Source organism: Rhinatrema bivittatum, chromosome 14 (assembly GCF_901001135.1).
Source record: "Rhinatrema bivittatum chromosome 14, aRhiBiv1.1, whole genome shotgun sequence".
Taxonomy (NCBI): domain Eukaryota; kingdom Metazoa; phylum Chordata; class Amphibia; order Gymnophiona; family Rhinatrematidae; genus Rhinatrema; species Rhinatrema bivittatum.
The window spans coordinates 25,455,883-25,475,624 of record NC_042628.1 but is presented as its reverse complement, the minus strand read 5'-3'; the positions used below and the strand labels follow the sequence as shown (position 1 = coordinate 25,475,624).

The window sequence follows — 19,742 nt, the reverse complement described above, 5'->3', positions numbered from 1 at the left end:
TTTCTTTGATTTTAGCATAGAGGCATCTACCATAAAAAAAAGCTGTTAAAAAAATTATTTCATCTTTTACAATTTTAGGTGTGTTTTATCTTACTGTACCAGTTGTTTTTACTCTTTCCATTTATTTGGGGGAATCTCTACTGAGATTCTAGTTCTAACAAATTTAATCTAAATCCATCCATGGTTAGTGTCCTTGACACGTGCCATTCAAACAGGGCAAGTAATAGAATGAACATTGGGGATGAAAGCAGCTAGCCCATGGATCTCTGATCCTTTCTTTCCCCACACATGCTAACTCGCTAATCCCATTTACCTTGCCATAACTCTTTGTGTGAAAGGTGGGGCCTTTGAGCCCATCAAGTTAGTCCTTACGCTTACTATACTACAGGTATGCTGGAGCAGCAAGGATCAGAGGAGTGGCAGGGGTTTGTTCTAGAAAGAATTGCAGATCTGGGAGGGAAGAGATGAAAAATGGGTTAAGGAGATAGAGCAGAAGGATTGGAAGAAAGGTAATTTTGTATTACCTCATGCTCTGAGTATGCATTTCACCATTTTATTTCACCTATCTGGGTATAACTTTCATAGTTTAAAACTGAAGGCATACAGCTGATAGTGAGCACTCACTATATTGGCATTTTGGATGAGACTGATTTGGTGGAATCAAATATGGGTCAAAGATTAATTTTTTATTAGTTTTCTAATGATGGAATTTACTAGTCCAATAAAATGTCATTTCAGGTGTAAGGGTGTAAAGGAATCCTTTTCATCATGAACAAGAAAAATGGGGTAAATTATCTTGTGACTTTAACTTTCTAAGGGGCCGCTGCAATATCTCGCGCATGTAAAAACGTGCATCCAAACTGGCTGCCCGGTTTTTTTTCCAATGTGTGCACATCCACCTCTCCTGGACGCGCGATGCCATATTCTAATAAGCCGCTGTCCTAAAAAGGACATGCTAGGGATAAAGTGTGCGTCCCTAGTGCTCAAAAGCATCGGGCGCCCAGGAGACTTGGCTGTGCGCGGGTTAAGAAAACAGATGCCCAATACGAGCATCCGTTTTATCCTGCCGTAGATAATTTTCTGATACAATATGTGTGTATATTGTGTGACCCCCACGTGTGTTTTTCATCAAGTCTTTCATTTTTTAATAATTTTTAGTCATCGCAAGGAGTAAATATTAGTATCGCTATTATATTAAATAGGAGGAACCACAGAAAGCATTATCTTTGTTTTTTAGTTGAGCCCTTGATGCATGGCAAGACTGTACACCAGCTCCAGGGTTGGTGTAAAATTTGCCATGTTAAAAAGTGCGTGGCAAGCATACAGCAATTTTTGCAATGAAGGGTAATAGCTAATAGCCTCATTTACATGGCATTCACATGTGATGAGCACTATTAGCTACATGTTTGGACATACATTTGTAGGTGCTAATCTCCTTATTGCATCAGATGTTAGTCTAGCACGTCCAACCGTGGGTTAACCTATGTGCTAGGCCGAGCGCACGTGTCCTAAAAATGTAAAGAGGACTGCTTTCACAGTTCTCATGCTGGTGCACACTGGTATGTTCACAGTATTTACTGTGATTTAGGGGCTTATATACAAGGTGCAAAAAAATGCAAAGTTTCTAAAGATTTTTCCTTTCCGTACCCAGTCACTTTTTTTTCCTTATAACTGAGCGTGAGATGCATGAGGAGAAGGTGTTAGTATTTTAGATATGTCTTTTAGATATATCGACAGAGAAGCTGAGCGTGAATATAAGTTGGGAATATTTTTGCACAAAACATTTAGCTTTAAATTTTGTAGTTTGTTTTAAGAGCAGATTTGCTCTTAAGTTCACTCTGAAACAAATAAGCTAACTCATGTTTTTTAGGGCATGAAAGATGGAGATCTCCAAGAATGCTGCTAAAAAGATTTTCAGAGCAAGAAAGACAATGAATCAAAGCTGTCGGCAACAAGTGGAAACACTGAACAAAAGAAAAGATAGGACTTCTAAAGAAACATATGATATGCAATTTAAAAAATCTGTTGATATAATTTGCAAAAATTATTTTGCACAAGAAAATTCAGTTGAAGTCTGTTCTAGAAGACTGAATGTGTCAATGGAAATATTGGATGTTGACCATCAGAATGAAACGCAGACTCCTTTGAAAGGCAAATCAACATTGAAAAAGGACAATTCTGCCAATCCAAAATCAATCAGATGTCCTCCGTTACAGAGTATTTTGGTTGATACAGTTGTAAATGAAGCAGAAACAGTTTTGTCCAAACCCATTCTACAGCAGAATACATCTCCACCTGTGCTAGAAAAGGAAAACATGAAATTTGATGCTGCTCACAATCTGGTAACTCTAAACAGAGACCGTGAAGATGAAGTAATAACTGATGGAATGATTCCCATTTTAGAAAAAGTGGCTCCAACATTAATTCAAAATGTAGAAAATGAAGATTTAACAATCCCTATTTTGGAAAGGTTTACCATGTTAGAAGACCCTAAAGCTACACAGCCAACTGAGGCAAGTTGCAGTGATACAGTGACGGACAAATGTGACCTAAAGCACAAGGGCACAATTGTTTGTTCGGTTATTAGCAGCCATGGTGAAGATGCTACAGCTGGCGATGTGAATGGTAAAAGAGCTAGTAGACCTTTTCAAAACGTTTCAACCCGTGAAGTGTCTCCTCAAGATTTGATATCGACAGAATCCAGGAGTGGTATGTATACTATCTTTCTTAATTTGTTATAAAGAGGAACTGAACATTAGCCAAGTCTTGAGGTCTGTACCCAATTAAAAATACTTAAGGGCTTTGTAGCTTTTTTTTTTTTCCATTGCATATTTAAAACATGGATATCAACTATGCTAATAATTATCACCTTACTTTTGCATAAGTACTATTATTTATGTCAACTCATTTTTTTAATCTTGCCCTTCAATTAACTTTTGGTTTAAAGTTTTTTTTTTTGTTTTTAATATTGTGAGTGGATTCTGGATATCAGGAGACAGGAAAGTTCCAGAGGTAAGGAACAGAGAGCACAAAAATGGGAACATACCTACTTATCTGAGAAACAGAAAAGTATACGAAGAGAAGCACAGTGTTTACAAGAAGGGGAATAGAGAGAGCCTACAAAATACTAACATGTGCACAAACTTCTGATCCCTACTCTGGAATGCCCCTAAACTGCCCCTTTTTATGTTGACATTTACATGCGAGAGAGCCCAGAGTATGCATGTACTAACATTTTCATAATACTATTTGCACACATACATGCTACTCACATGCAGAATTTCCAGTTTTTACTTGTGAAACCTTTTTGAACATTACCCCCAAAATGATGATATGGTACGTTTTGCAGTAGAGGCAGTCATAGCCACTAAACCAATTCAAAAGACCTCACTCAGAGTACTGTTTACAAACCTTTAGAAGTATAGAAACCAAATGAAGTTAGTCTAAAGAGCAGCCACTAAATTGGCCCATAGTCTTCATCATATTGGGGCAGAGTATTGCAGTTTATATCTTTGTCCTAGAGGGAAGGGGGATATATGATAAGACATTTCAATATCTCCAAGGAGGCTGGCACAAGGTATCATGGGATGAAGGTGAAGGGGGCTGGTCATGGGAATAATTTTAAGGAAATATTTCTTTACAAAAAAGGTGGTGGACACATGCAGCAACTTTTCTGTGGATGTGGTAGAGATGAAGACAGTACTGCAATTCAAGAAAATTATTTGTAGTCTCTTCTTCTCCCTCAGAGATCCTCTGTACCATATGTTCTTGGTCATGTTTCAGTATTTAAAGAAGTATAACAGGACGAGTAAGGCATGGCGTTTCTTTGCTAAATCCATGTTGACTCTTCCCCATTAAGCCATGTTTATCCATATGTCCGGTAATTTTGTTAATAGCTTCTATCTTGTTACCTGGTACTATCATCAAGCTCACTGGCCTAGAGTTTTCTGGATCCACCCCTAGAGTCCCTTTTAAAAACTGGCATTATATCGGCTATTCTCCAGGCCTCTGGTACAGTAGCAGATTTGAAACGTAGGTTAGATTTCACTGGTAAACACATTTCTGAGAACATTTTGTTTTCTCCACAACCTTCGGTGAAACAAGTACATTTTAACAAGCTGAACACAAATATGCATTTGTTATGTCTGTGTCACATACCATTTGCCAGAAAAGTGTGAGATACATTATGTATCTGTAGTGGCATAAGCTATAATGGCAATGTTGGTACCAGAAAACAAAACTAAAAATGTTTTGCCCCAGATTTTCATTTGTAATCACTGTCCGATGCCTCATGAATGAGAGTCCAACAATAGTCACCCAGCATGGAGGGGTTCCACTTGCCTTGATACCGTTTCTCCATTTTGACAATGTCTCGATGAAACCTTTCACCATGTTCATCACTCACAGCGCCAAGGTTGTCTGGGAAGAAGTCCAAGTGGGAATGAAGAAAATGTATCTTCAATGACTTTTTTTAAATATATCCGAAGTAGAAAGCCTGTGAGGGAGTCAGTTGGACCGTTAGATGATCGAGGGGTTAAAGAGGCACTTAGAGAAGATAAGGCCATCGCGGAAAGATTAAATGATTTCTTTGCTTCGGTGTTTACTGAAGAGGATGTTGGGGAGGTACCCGTAATGGAGAAGGTTTTCATGGGTAATGATTCAGATGGACTGAATCAAATCACAGTGAACCTAGAAGATGTGGTAGGCCTGATTGACAAACTGAAGAGTAGTAAATCACCCGGACCGGATGGTATACACCCCAGAGTTCTGAAGGAACTAAAAAATGAAATTTCAGACCTATTAGTAAAAATTTGTAACTTATCATTAAAATCATCTATTGTACCTGAAGACTGGAGGATAGCAAATGTAACCCCAATATTTAAAAAGGGCTCCAGGGGCGATCCAGGAAACTACAGACCGGTTAGCCTGACTTCAGTGCCAGGAAAAATAGTGGAAAGTGTTCTAAACATCAAAATCACAGAACATATAGAAAGACATGGTTTAATGGAACAAAGTCAGCATGGCTTTACCCAGGGCAAGTCTTGCCTCACAAATCTGCTTCACTTTTTTGAAGGAGTTAATAAACACGTGGATAGAGGTGAACCGGTAGATATAATATACTTGGATTTTCAGAAGGCGTTTGACAAAGTTCCTCATGAGAGGCTTCTAGGAAAAGTAAAAAGTCATGGGATAGGTGGCGATGTCCTTTCGTGGATTGCAAACTGGCTAAAAGACAGGAAACAGAGAGTAGGATTAAATGGACAATTTTCTCAGTGGAAGGGAGTGGACAGTGGAGTGCCTCAGGGATCTGTATTGGGACCCTTACTTTTCAATATATTTATAAATGATCTGGAAAGAAATACGACGAGTGAGATAATCAAATTTGCAGATGACACAAAATTGTTCAGAGTAGTTAAATCACAAGCAGATTGTGATAAATTGCAGGAAGACCTTGTGAGACTGGAAAATTGGGCATCCAAATGGCAGATGAAATTTAATGTGGATAAGTGCAAGGTGATGCATATAGGGAAAAATAACTCATGCTATAATTACACAATGTTGGGTTCCATATTAGGTGCTACAACCCAAGAAAGAGATCTAGGTGTCATAATGGATAACACGTTGAAATCGTTGGTTCAGTGTGCTGCGGCAGTCAAAAAAGCAAACAGAATGTTGGGAATTATTAGAAAGGGAATGGTGAATAAAACAGAAAATGTTATAATGCTTCTGTATCACTCCATGGTGAGACCACACCTTGAATACTGTGTACAATTCTGGTCGCCGCATCTCAAAGATATAATTGCGATGGAGAAGGTACAGAGAAGGGCTACCAAAATGATAAGGGGAATGGAACAGCTCCCCTATGAGGAAAGACTAAAGAGGTAAGGACTTTTCAGCTTGGAGAAGAGACGACTGATAGAGATGGAGATAGAGACGACTGATAGAGATGTTTAAAATCATGAGAGGTCTAGAACGGGTAGATGTGAATCGGTTATTTACTCTTTCGGATAGTAGAAAGACTAGGGGGCACTCCATGAAGTTAGCATGGGGCACATTTAAAACTAATCGGAGAAAGTTCTTTTTTACTCAACGCACAATTAAACGCTGGAATTTGTTGCCAGAGGATGTGGTTAGTGCAGTTAGTATAGCTGTGTTTAAAAAAGGATTGGATAAGTTCTTGGAGGAGAAGTCCATTACCTACTATTAAGTTCACTTAGAGAATAGCCACTGTCATTAGCAATGGTAACATGGAATAGACTTAGTTTTTGGGTACTTGCCAGGTTCTTATGGCCTGGATTGGCCACTGTTGGAAACAGGATGCTGGGCTTGATGGACCCTTGGTCTGACCCAGTATGGCATTTTCTTATGTTCTTATGACATGTTGCACTTTATCAATTTGTATGCCTGAAGCAGATTTTCAACCTGTTCGACACAGTCTGCTGCCTTATAGTTGTCTAGAAAGTTACAAACGACATCCTTGAAGGCTGTCCATGCAACACGCTCTGTACCTTGCAGAAGACCATCAAAGTGGCTGTCCTCTGATTTGTGAGCCAACGAAAATACCACCTTCTGCGTCATCATGGAATCAAGTTGGAATCTTGCAGCCGAGCTGGGGCTTGCCCGAGCAAGTTCTGGCAAGATCAGGCAGTGTTTCTTGGTGTATTTTTTTAAAAAGTTAGACTTTGCTTATGGCCATCAAAAAATTCAACATGAATTTTAAAAATCATAAAAACTACTGTCCAGCAAGAAAATACATGTACTTGAAATTGTTTTAAATTTCACAATTATTATAAACACAAAATTGGCCGTTTCTAAAAAAAAAAACCAAAAAAAAAACCTTACGTGATGTACACATTTCAAAGTAATATCTGTAATCAGCATCAAAAAATCTATTTGGAACACCAAAAAGCCTGAAGGAAACAAAAACTTTGTTTACCAGTAGCAGGTTTGCCATTTTTATATTTGAGTTCCTTGGAACTCTGGGGTGAATACCATGATGTGGTCCTGTCAGTTTGTCACGTGATTAGGTAGGGTGCATCGGCCGTGGGATAGGTCTTGTAATTGGTGAAGCATTACACGACTCTAGAGGAAACAGGCTACAACAATATTTCTCAGCTTTGCAGAATATTTATTTTAGCAGCTGGCATGAGTGATGCATGGTACTGGCAACTGTGACAGTTGGTTTGCGCTTTTGTTTTGGTTGTTTTTTTTTTTTTAATGCATGTTAACATTTTTATGGTTAAGCCAATATAAAAAAAAGTGTTTAATTCTGACAGGTACAATAATGCAGTAAAGACAGTACTACAATCATTTTCCCTTTAACCCCATATACAATCCAGATCCAACAAGTGCATATCAGAGTTTGAGAGTAACAGTCTCTATAAAGGTCATAATCCAACTTGCTCTGAACACACATCTGAAACATATCACATCCATCTCATGTTAAATTTCAGCTAAAATAGTTTTAAAAATGCTATTATTGATATGAAGATTTTGGGATGGCTGACTTGTTTTTATTTTTTTGTAAACATTTTACCCAAATAATGCTTTTGCTAAGTATAGAGTAAACACCAGTTGTTTCTGTGTAGAATTACCTTAATAAATTTTTTTTCTCCCCTTAAGGTATTGGCCAACGTAAGAGGATACATTCGGGAAATGACGAAAATAATATGAAAAAACATCAGAAAACTGGGAATGAAAAATCTGTCACTTCTGTTGCAGAATTGGAAGCAACAAAAGTTTGTTTGGAGAAGGTGAATTTTCTGCAGTGCACGTGCGTGGTCTTTTGACTTGGCTTTGAACATAGAGGTTCATATTCCAAAGGATTTGTCTGGCTCAGTTTGGGGATTTGCTGTATGGATAAGGTGTGGCTTTTTTTTTTTTTTTTTGCCAAGTGAAAAAAAAGGTGGTATAAGGCTTAAACTTAGCCAGGTAGTGCAGAATATCAGTACTACCTGGCTAAACGTCAGTCATGTAAGTCTGGTCATGATGGAGAGCAAGTTATAATATCCATTTACGTTTACTAGCAACCATACTGGATGTTTCTGGGAGCATTGGATTGGAAGGCTAGGGTTAGGGAGCAAGATGGAACCTGGAGTCAGGTGCCAGGCCTTTTATTTCAGGGTCTGGAGTGACCTCAAGCTGCTATGGCCTGCAGCTTTGTTAAATTATTGTGGGCGGTTGAGGGGATTGTGTGCTATGCCTCAGGGTTTTGAAATTATTTTAGAGGTGAGGGGAGTTGGATCTACTTGTGTGTGAGATTTATTTCTTAATCCTGGCTTATAAGGTGTAAAATTATCTGGGTAATTTTACCTGAATAATTTTGCTGCTAACCAGCCTTCTTAACATGGACGTCATAGTCAATCACTTTTCATTAAATTAAGAAGTGCTTGCATGAAACTGGATGTTTAAAAGCATATTCTGAGTTCAAGAAAGCATGGGATAGGTATAGGGGATCTGTGGTAAGGATTGTAGAGATGTGTAGATGGGCAAACAAGATAAGCCGTGTAATCCTTTTTTTTTTTTTTTCTCTTCCATCAGTGTCTGTTTCTGTAGTTAGTGAATATGAACAAATATATGATGTACAAATTAAAAAGAAATTGAAATACATGGTACAATTTAAAATAAGCTGCTGTCAGTAATGGGCAAAGGCTAGAAAAATTCAAAGTGCCTACACCTTGTAGAGAAGCTGTGGGCAGGAGAAGAATGGGGCTCTGAGAAACTGGGATTTTGTAGGTAGAAGAGCAGCTACTGCAGGTTAGTTATCAAAGAGGATGGAAGGGGTTGGAGACGAGCTTTTTGGAGAAAATACAAACAAAAAACAAAAATTTAAAAAACAGCTATAAAGAGTGTTTATCTTAAAAAATGTGGACTGGCCAGAAGTGTGGTTTTTTTCATATGGTTTTCCACTCTTGTTTGTGGATTATAGTGAAAACATCTGTCTCTTATTTCAAAGGTTGAATGTACCTCTATATACCATCAAAGGGAGAAAATCACTTTTACATTTTTCTCCTTGATCTAGAGCTTTACCCTTAGCTGTTTTTTTTTAATCCCTCTTGAATCTTAGGGAGCAAATGTGATTGTCTTCAGCCGGGGGTTTGTAACACTGCTTGTCTTAGCAGTGCATGCAAATCTTTATCATGCATATTCATCATAGATATCCTGAAAATCTGGCCTGTTTGTGGCACTGGAGGACTGGAGTTCGCTATCACTGTCGTAGCATATAACAATCCCCCTGACCAGAGAGAACTTTTTAATATGTCTTCGCCTTTTTGAGGTCCTACAGTACAAAAAGTAAGCGCTGTATGTTAAGCTTTTAAATGTAACCATCCTTTTGCACATCATTTAAATGATTGAAGGGAATTATTGATTGGCCAAGTTTATAAAACAAGCATTTCTATTCTGAGTAATATAATTAAAGTACTTTAACAAACCAGGGAACAAATCATAAAGGGTTAAAGTCTTCATATCCACAAGTTACTAATTTTTGCTATAAACCCGAAGCTAGCTGGGAAGATTTCTAGAGTATACCTGTATGGCAGAAAAGCTAATACAATATCCCAAACAAAGGTGGGAAGAAACAGAAACATGAATTTGAACTGCTAGTATTCTGTACGTATTATACAGTATATAAATCTTTTAAAAGTTCAGAAAACAGAAAGATTAGCAACTGGATACACGAGAGGCAAGCAACAAGAAGCTGTCCAAGAAAAACATAACCGGGCCTAGCCTAAGGATTTCGCAGAAGAAATGAATGCATTACTTAAAAACCTTATTGATTGGTATTTCCAAATGCCTGAGGAAAACAGCTTTAGCATTTGTTTCTTTACAGTTGGTATCTGCAATATATCCTAGCATATTATGTCTCTTGATTTAAAGTCTTAAAGTAACTGCAAACATTTTAATTTAAGTAGATAGTGGCTACAGAATGTTTACACCCATTTGAAAAATGTACACATTTCTTAGCATCCAGAACTAGTGGGTTATGCACCTCTACCTGCTAATGGAGCAAAGCTGACATCACAGTGAGATCAGCCTGCCAGTATTCTCAGTCTCCAGCAGATGGTTGTCTTGCCTCTCCCTGCTAGGGATTGCTTTAAGTTTTTTAGAAGGAGAAAGAAGGAAATTTAATTCGCCCCACTCTTCTGCAGTGATACCAACTGGTTCCACCCCAATTTGAGAATTCCTGAGGTGATTTCTGTGGTCCCTCAGATAAGTGCCTTAGTCCGGTAGCTGGGTTTTCAGCCGGCGTGGACTTAGCTGTTGAAAAAGTTGAAAGGCAGCAGGTGCAGGAAGCTGAGCGTGGTAGTGATGGTATATGCTCCCTCCCCCTGCAGCCAGAGACTGACTCTGTATTCAGCCGGGATGGGCTGAGCTCGGGTTAAGTTAAAAAAAAAAAAAAAAAAAAAAAAAACCAAAAAACAGGAGGAGGGTTATTCATAGGGCATCCTCCAGTCTCCGTGCTCTGCGCGCTGATCTGACATTCGTTCCTGCCTCCGGAGGAACGTAAGGGATGTAGGCAGGTTAAGCAGCCCTTTTGGGCTAGGCCCCACTCTTAGGCTTTTCTCTGTGTGGTAGGCTGTGGTAGTGTTTTTGCGCGTTAGGCTGCCCTTTTCAGGACCATCTGTTTGTGCACATGCATCTGGCTTGTCATCCAGTTTTTGTCCAATTAGTCAGATGCCTGCTTGAGTGTCCAGTTGATGACAGCATCTAATTTAGGAGTGCATTTTCCTGTATGTACAATCTAGGCTGCATTAAGAGTTCTCAGTTTTTTGGGCGCTCATCGAGGCACAGTGTTATACATTTAAATTTTGGATATCTAAGTTTTACAGCACAAATTCAGCTGGATTCACATTTTTCAGTCGCCAGTTAAGCGTACTGACAGACTGGCGCCTAACAAACGTAAGTGCCTTACCCTCTGTGTTGCTTGTCATATTTGGGCATCTCTGCCTGGCCTTCCCTCTAACTTGTGCCAGCGCTGCTTGGAGGCTTAGGGAGAATTGTCTTAGTCTGATTTTACTAAGCCCTGTTCTTCCCAGCCTGATGAGGGCCTGGGTAAGGACGTGTCAGGGGGCGCCTGACCTTGGAACTCCCTTAACTGGGTTCATCAGCAGGGGAAGGTAGTTCCGTGGGACAGGACGGGTACCTCCTGATTTTGGCCTGGATCCTTCAGCTTTTTCTTAAATGGAATTTTTTCAAGGCACAGCCTTCAACCCCTGACCAATCTTGCCTGGTCAGAGGGTTCAGGTGGTGACCTCCCGCATGCCTGGTGCTGAGGTTAAGTGTCTAAATACACTTATATCAGGACCTGGATGGAATGGGTGATGAAGCCGATCCTTACTCTCTGGAGGATTGGAGATATTCCTCCGGGATTGGAACAGAATAAGACTATGTAGCGGTTCTTTCATAGCGATGAGTTACCAGCTCAGGGAAATCAGCATTAATGATACTGGGAGTCTCTGGGGCTGAATCTGTCTGAGCCAAAGAAAAAATCCCTTTTTGATTTCTTTGCGTAAAGCCTCTTGGTTTTTTTTCCCTATTATGGAGGCCATTCAAGAATTGATTGATCTTGAGTGGGGCACCCCAGAGGCTAATTTCAAAGGGGGACGAGTCTTGGAAAGTCTGTATCCCCTGGATCGAGTGGTGAGAGAGCAGTTGCGTTTTCTGAAAGTGTATGCTCTTTTGTGTGCCATCTCCAAGCAGATGACTGTCCCCATGGAGGGAGTAGCAGCCTTGAAGGATGGCCATCCTTAAACATTTTGAAACAGTGGCAATGACTTTGCAGATAGCTTCTTATTGTTCCCTGGTGGCTCGCTCCTGTTTACATCTCTCTCTCAGTAGGTCGATGATTCTGGTGTGAATTCCAGGGCAGTAATGAAGCCAGCAGCCGCCTTTTTGGCCAATGAGGGCTGCGATTTGTTCTCAGCCAGAGGGGTGGCTTTGATAGTAGCTAGGTTTCAGCTATGGTTGAGAAATTGGTCGGCCAGTGCAACCTCCAAGGCTACCCTTATGAAGTTGCCCTTTAAAGACTTGGTCTTGTTTGGGAACGAGATGGAGAAAATGGCTAATAAGTGGGACGAGTCCTCGGTTGACAAAGGATAAGAAGCCGACGCCGCTCTCCTTTAGTTTGAGAAGTCGTACTAGGGGATCCAAGCATTTTCAACCGTATATAGGAGTGGTCTTTGAGGACTAGACCTTTCGGTAGGTCTCAGTCCTTTCATCCCAAACAGGTCACAGGCTCAGGGAGTGGATTTCCCACTCCGAGCCTCCCAATGAAAGTGTGCTGACCCATCCTCTCTCTCTTTTATCAGACATGGGTCGAAATCACGTCAGACCAGTGGGTCTTGGAGGTGATATGAAATGAACATGCGCTGGAGTTGCGCAGTGTCCTTGGTACATGTCCATGGTATCTCCTTGCTGCTTCCCGCAGAAGAGGCAGGCTGTGGAGTGTACATTGTCAAGGCTCTTCAGTCTGAGGGCTGTGGTTCCAGTGCTCACGTCTCAAAATATGGGCCGATACTCCATTTATTTCATTGTGCCCAAGAAGGAGGGTTCTTTTCGTCCCATTCTGGACATCAGTGGTCAACTCATTTGTGGGTGACTCATTTTCATATGGAAATTGTGCTCAGTGATAATGGGCGTGCAGGCAGAGTTTTTGACCTTGGACCTGTCTAAGGTGTATCTGTATATTCCCATCCGGCTAGAGCACAAATGTTTTCTGCGATTTGCAGTTTTGAGACATCATCAGTTTCGAGGGCTGCCTTTTGGTCTGACCACTGTGCCCAGAACTTTTTCTAAGGTTATGGTGGTGGTCTTGGCGGCAGAGTTGAGAGGATGGAATTCTGGTACAACTGGCTGACTTTAGGCCAGGTTTCTAGAAGAGAGCCACTTGGTATCACGCAAAGTGATCTCCTTGTTGCAGGAGCTTGGTTGGGTGGTAAACCTGGCCAAGAGCAGTCTTCAGCCATCTGTGTTGCTAGAGTATCTAGGCATTCGGTTCTGCACAAAGCAAGACAGGGTTTCCCTGCAGGAGAGTTGTGTTCAGAAATTGGCGCAGGTTCGTCTGTTCAACACAATATGCCTGACAGTGTGGTCCTACCTACAAGTGCTCGGATTGATGGTGGCAATCCTGGGAAGTGGTGCCATGGGCAATTGTGCATATGTATCCTCTTCAGCGTGCTGTCCTGTTGGAGTCCACAGGACTATTCGATTTGGCTCTACCTGCCGATGGAGGTAGACTCAAAACTGCAATGGTCATTACAAGCGGATCATCTAAGAAAGGGGGGTTTCCCTAAAAAAGACAGATGTGAGCCTGGAGCATCAATCGACTGGAAGCCCAGGCAGTCTTGATTGGCATGTTTGCAGACTCGAGCAATCCGGATAATGTCTGACAGTGCATCTACATCAATTGGCAGAGAGGAAGCAAGAGCTAGCAAGTGTCGCAGAAAATAGACCCAGCTTATGGAATGGGTTGAAGTGCATCTTCAGGAAATCTCAGCCTTGTACATTGCAGGAAAAGACAATTAAGAGCAGACTTTTTTAGGCAGAGAATGGACCCAGGAGAATAGGTATTGGCAGCGAGGCATTTCATCTAATAGTGGGTCGCTAGGGCTTTCCATTTCTGGACCTGCTGGTGACCTCTCATGATGTGAAGGTTTCTCAATTCTTCAGGCACAGGAAAGATCCAAAGTCATTGGACATCGATGCTTTTATGTTTTTCCCTCGTCGCCCATGGTGGGCAGAATAGTTTGGAGGGTCAAGAGTCACAAAGGGATGGTGCTTCTGGTGGCAACAGATTGGCCCAGGAGACCATGGGATGCAGATCTGCGAAGGCTCCTGATAAGACTTCCCCATCTGGTTTCGGCATACATTGATCTGTTGCAGCAGGGGCCTATTCTTCACGAAGATCAGACTCTGTTTTGTCTTACTAATGTAATAGTCCAAAGAATGATTGATCCTTGTGTGTTAGGGCATGGCCAGCTCTGTTTCACTGGGCAGAAAGACATTGATGGATAGAACATACAGGTATATAAAAAATTAATAGAACATATGGGACACTGAGGAGACCTGGAGGAAAATGTGCCTTGAGTTAGCAGCCAGGGAGACTGGATTTGAATTCTGTGCCCACAAGAGTTGTAAAACTGTTTTGGTTTTTTTTGTTTGTTTTTCCCAGAAAGGAGTCAAACTAAAAAATAAAGTAAGAAGGGAGGATATGGTCAGCAATAAGAGATTCAGTGTGAACAGGTGGAGGCTGGGCATTGAGATGTAACAAAGGACTGACAAGTGACTGTATCCTGGCTGTCACGTAACTTGTAAGAGTCCTGGCATTTTCTCTGCAGTAGGAGAGAGCTGGCAATAAACCTTAACTATTAAACACTAAGGGAGTTTGATTTTGTATGCACTAAGATATTGTACAAACTGGCTTTGTGTATCTCTTCCTGTCAGTCAAGTTCTGGTAAGTAAGAGAAAATTCTAATTACAATAAAACCTGGGGACAAGCACCTGGAAGGTTTAGCCTGTATCAGCCTTCTGATTCTTGATCCCTAGCAGGGAAGGCAGACAAAGGAAGGGCTAAATATTACAGTATGGCCCTTGAGAGGGTTCTTGCTGAAGCGTGGATATTCTACTGCGGTGATTGCCACCTTGCTATAAGCAAGAAAGTTCTACACTTCCTTAGCCTTTGTGTGGATTTGGTGAGTGTTTGAGGCTTGGTGTGAAGGTCAAGGGGTTCTTCCTCATTTGGTTAAGATTCTGCTCATTTTGGAGTTTTTACAGGATGGATTGAATAAAGGGTTGGCCCTTCCTTAAAGGTACAGGAAGTGGCTCTTGCCTGTTTCAGGGGTCAGTTGAAGGGTAGTCCCTTAACAGCTCATCCAGATGTGGCCCGTTTTTTTTAAAGCGGTGAAGCATCTTCGTCCTCCCTTACCAGTGCCCTTGTGGAGTCTTAAACTGGTTTTGGTTTTCTTAGCGGGCCCTACATTTTGACCGATGCATAATCTTTCTTTGCAGTTTCTGACCTTGAAAACGGTGTTTCTTGTGGTGATTTGTTCTGTGTGTAGAATATCAGAGTTACAGGCCTTGTCTTGCTGAGTCGTTCTTTCGGATAACTCCAGGGGTGATACAGCTATGTACTGGTCCTGTATTTTTGCCAAATGTGGTCTCGGATTTTCACTTGAATCAGTCCATTTCCCTGCAGTCTCTGGATAGGCAGAGAGATGCAGAGGAATATCTCCTATTGCAACCCTTGGATGTAAAGATACATATTGAGAGGTATCTAGAGCTCTAGAAACCTCCTGTTTGTCCTCACGGTGGAAGTAAATAGGGTGAGCCAGCTTTGTGGGCTACAATAGCTTGCTGGATTAAGGAGGTAGTCACAGCCACGTATGTGGATGCTGAGAAGCCGTTGTCTAGTCAAGTTAGGGCTTATTCCACTAGGGTTCAGTAGTGTCATGGGCGGAAGTTACATTGTCTCCCGTTGACATTTGCTGAGCTGCGACGTGGTCCTCCTTACATACCTTTTCCAGGTATTCTCGTCTAGATGTACAGGCCCGGGAGGACACAGCCTTTGCATGTGCAGCTTTGACTGGACCACGGGCAGCCTCTGCCCTATTTTTGGGATTAGTTTGGGTACATCCCACTGGTTCTGGATTCACCTGTCTGAATGCTAAGAGGAGAAATGACTAATTACCAGATAATTTCCTTTTCTTTAGTGCAGACAGATGAATCCACCTTCCCGTCTTGGCTGCCTAATGGTTGTGCTATGGTCCTCCTACATGGCTGCGTGTTCCAGTAAGTACTGGTAATTGTCAATCCAGTCCCTTGACTAGTGTTGTTGCAATCCTTGTCTGAGCTCAGTGGTTTCCTGTTAGTTGAATGCTGGAGTGGTTGTGTTAATCAAGTTTTTGTTAGTTTGTCCACGGTTGGCTTTTGCAGAGAATACTGGCAGGCTGATATACCCCTGCAGTGATATGTAACTTTCAAGTGGGTTTATCTTTTTTTTAGTTTAACTCAGTAATTATTATAATGCTAACTAATCTTAAGATTTGGTGATTTTAATTTAATTTTGGTTATACCAATTATTTTTTAGTCTGAACAGTTAATTGTGTGAAGGCTTTGCTAAATAGGAAGATTTAGAGATCTGAAGCAGCAGTGCGAGGAAAATTTGTATTTTTTTTCAATAATATAGTTGGCAATCGAAACAATCATTTTGTCATTCAAATTCTTGAGATTAGTGCTTATAGAGCTAGAAAAATAATTTCAAAAATTTCAAAAATTTTAGAAGCCAAGGAAATGTTTTCTTATTTTTCCTTTTCTCTTTTTTTTTTTTTTTTTGCTTATTTTGGTGTTTGTTTTTCTTCCTCTATCCTCTCCTCTTCCCTGCAGACTCATCCCCTACCAACTTCTCAGTTTCCTGGTGCCAGGGATTTTTCCACTCTGTGTGTTGGTATACATGTCTTCGTCGTGGGCTGGGGGAAAATTACCTTCAAAAGATATGTATCACCTTATTTTGTTTAAAGGAGAGAGCAGCTTGCCCAGCCCTTCCATTTTTGTTCTAGCAGTAGATTTCTTTATGGTCAGCACTTGTACATGGAGAGAACCAGACCTGTTGCAGACTTAGTAGCAAGACTATAAATAAGCCAACTGGGATAATGCTGAAAAAGTAAAATAACATTTTGGGGGGCAGAACAAGGGTAGATGTTTCTCTGGGTGATATACTCCTCTTCCACTGTTCCAGTATTGATTCCTGAATTCCAATTAAGAACACACAATTATAAAACACAGAATATTTAAATTTACTAAGTTTTCTCCCATTTTGTCTATGGGAAAAATGCTTAGTAAATAGTCCTTAATGCCTTGTTCTTAGCCACAAGATAGAAAAGAACTGTCATAGGTTAGCAGTCTTCATATATTGACTACAGAGTTATTTTGATATTTTGCCATTTAAAAAAATATTCTATTTAGGTACTAACTCAAGTTTCACATGTCCTTTTGAAAATGCATCAATTATTTTTTATTAACATGGTTTTAAATTTGAAAACACTTTTATGGAGTTTTTTGTTTTTTTTAATTAAAGATTTTTATTGATCATTAAACTGGCAGTAACAGCAATAATATTCCCAAAGAATAATTGTCAATGTAATATATTACCTCCCCCCTTCCCTTCATGAGCTCACTTACAAAAATGTTTAAGGGTTACTCAAGCCCAACATATTCAGCAAAGGGATATTACAGTATGAAAAAACAGTGTTTAAAGATATAATACACTTAAAACATGAGCATTTTTTTCCCATTTTAAATAAGGGTCCCACATGTCCCGAAATTTGGGCACCCCATCATCAAGTGCAGCTGAGATGGCCGCCATTTTACAGTAGAAGTGTACTCTTTATTGCACAAATTGAAGCGTTGGAATATTAGCCGATTTTCCAATGTCCCGCAATGGCGATTCTGGCTGCAATAAGTCTTGTTGACATAAGTTTCTGTGTTTTCTTCATTGACTGATGGGAACAGTAAGCAGTGCAAATCCCGCATCAAGTAAATTGGTCAGTCCCAATAACTCTTCCACCCAATGTATTACCTCCCAAAATCTATGTATTCACTCACACCCCCACCATATGTGGTAGTACGTTCCTACTTGACCGCAGTTTCCTCCAACACAATTTACTAACTGTTGGATACCTACGATGTAAGGTATAAGGGGTAAGGTACCATCTGGTAAGTATTTTATAACAATTTTCTTGCAGTTAAGTGGAAATGGAGCATTTGCGTGCACCATTATAAATTTGGTCCCACACATCAAGGGTAAAAGCAGGATCCCAAGTCAGCTGCCCAAGCTGTGACATGGGGATAGGTGTATTTTTCAAAACTAAGCAAGATGGCATGTAGTTTTGAGATCATTCCTCGTTTCTTGTCAATATCCTCACAGTAATGCTCAAACAGAGTTTTCCCTTGAGTGATAGAGGGGGATAAAGCTGATGATCTTAAGAAGTGTAACCAGCCAGATAGGCAGTTTTCAAGTCATCCCAGCTGATAATAGAGCCTCCCCTTAAAGATGTTCAACCCTGATAATACCCCGTCCTTGCCAGGACCTAAAGATGGTGTTGGTGTTCCCTGCCGGGAATAATTTATTAAAAAAAAGATAAGTAGAGTGGTTTATGGTGTAATTTATGCAAGCTGTCTTAATTGCTGTAATTTCCACAAACACTTTCATTTTTATTTTATTATTTTTTTTTTTAGTATGTACTGAGTTTTACATTTAAGATCATTTCTTTTCTCAATCACAACTGTAGGTGAGATGTCTGATTGAACAGCAGATACGTATCTTCTTCAAAAATGCTTTTGACCAAAGACTGGAAGAGCTCGTTAAAAGAGTTGAACAAATACAGTGCCAAAAAAAGCATGAAGAATTAGCTGCTAAGTGCCTAGTAAGTTAATAATTTCTCCCTTAATACACTGTCATAATTTAGAATATGTGATCTGCCATTTGACCAAATTTGTCTCCCAGAAAAGCTATTGGGTAAATTTTAACCCAGAGAAAAGAAATTGTTAGCAGTATTAATATATCTAGATCTGAATTTAATCTAAAGTATTGAAGGAGCTAAAATATGTCATAACTGAAGAGCAAAAAAACTCAGAAGAATTGAAAATATATTAACAGATAAAATCAGCTTGCGTCTTTAAAAAAAAAAAAAAAAAAAAAAAAAAAAAAGTCTACAACTGTTGTGGACTGTAAATGTCTTGCCATTACAAACCTAGAGGAAAACATCGGACTCTCAAAGGAAACCTGAAAAATGTAGGGCACTTATTTAAAATTATTTGTAACCCACAACCTCCAAGGTCCAGCATGGGGAACATGATTATATACAAAAGGTTACAAACAAGAAATAAATACATAAGACAACAGGACTAAAACTGCATTCCCAGTACGTACCAGGATCAGTCCAGACAGCTGGGTTATGCCTCCCCTCCAGCAGATGGAGTCAGAGAGAAAACTGAAAGCACCCCCTAGATATACTGGTGTGCCTCCTGCGGTCCTTCAGTATATTCTCTGACTCCAGCAGATTGAGAGGCATAACCTGCGGTTCTGGTCTGGTCAGTTTCTTGGTACTGAAAAAAAAATAAAAAAAGAAAAGGGGGAGACAAGGGACTAGATCAATTGGTTCGTCTTTTCTGTCCTCTGTCTGCCTGTTTGTCTTTGTTAATTGTCTTGCGCTGCGAGTTTAGTGGTTAAGTGTGGGGCAGGCTCGGAGGGTCATACCCTCCTCTTCTTCCCGGGATAGAGTGTCCGTGGGGCTGGGGGAGAGTTTACCGGTGGGCCGGTCACCCTCCCCCCCCCATACCAGGGATTTGGCCCTGAAGGGGGTTTAAAAAAAAAAAAAAAAAAAGTCAATCTGAAGAGTCATTTAAGACATGTTGGGGACAGGCAGTGAGCTCCCCTGCTTAACCCCGAACAAAAAGCCTGCCCGTGCCCTTTCGGACCCCGGAGGGGGTGGCTAGTCCACCCGGCGCGCGTTAGCTTCCGAATTTCTGCTCACCAGAGTTTTTTTTTTTTTGGCGCCATTTTCGCCGTCACTTCAGGGCTTCAGGGCTCACTCCTAGGATGCCGCGATCCTCGGCTTGCCAGACATGTGGGGAGGCGGGGGCGCGACTCTCCCGCGAGGGTCTCTGCCCCCGATGTCTTCCCGGGGGCGAGGGACCCTCGGGGGGGCCGAGCGCTGCCCGCAGCCGCTCTCCTCGCCCCTCTG

The 19,742-nt window shown here is 40.8% G+C and overlaps 1 protein-coding gene across 4 annotated transcripts in view; it reads left to right on the top strand.

The window, feature by feature from the left end:
• Window positions 1-19,742, top strand: part of ATF7IP2 (activating transcription factor 7 interacting protein 2) — an 88,390-nt gene that overhangs the window by 2,497 nt on the left and 66,151 nt on the right. For 2 of the 4 annotated variants that reach the window (XM_029576455.1, XM_029576456.1), the window contains exons 2-5: window positions 739-786; window positions 1,871-2,709; window positions 7,624-7,754; window positions 18,288-18,422. In XM_029576455.1, coding sequence (XP_029432315.1) covers window positions 1,881-2,709; window positions 7,624-7,754; window positions 18,288-18,422 — 1,095 coding nt within the window. In that variant the 5' untranslated portion in view covers window positions 739-786; window positions 1,871-1,880. The remainder of the gene's footprint in view (window positions 1-738; window positions 787-1,870; window positions 2,710-7,623; window positions 7,755-18,287; window positions 18,423-19,742) is intronic. The other 2 variants (XM_029576452.1, XM_029576453.1) reach the window with 1 other exon arrangement.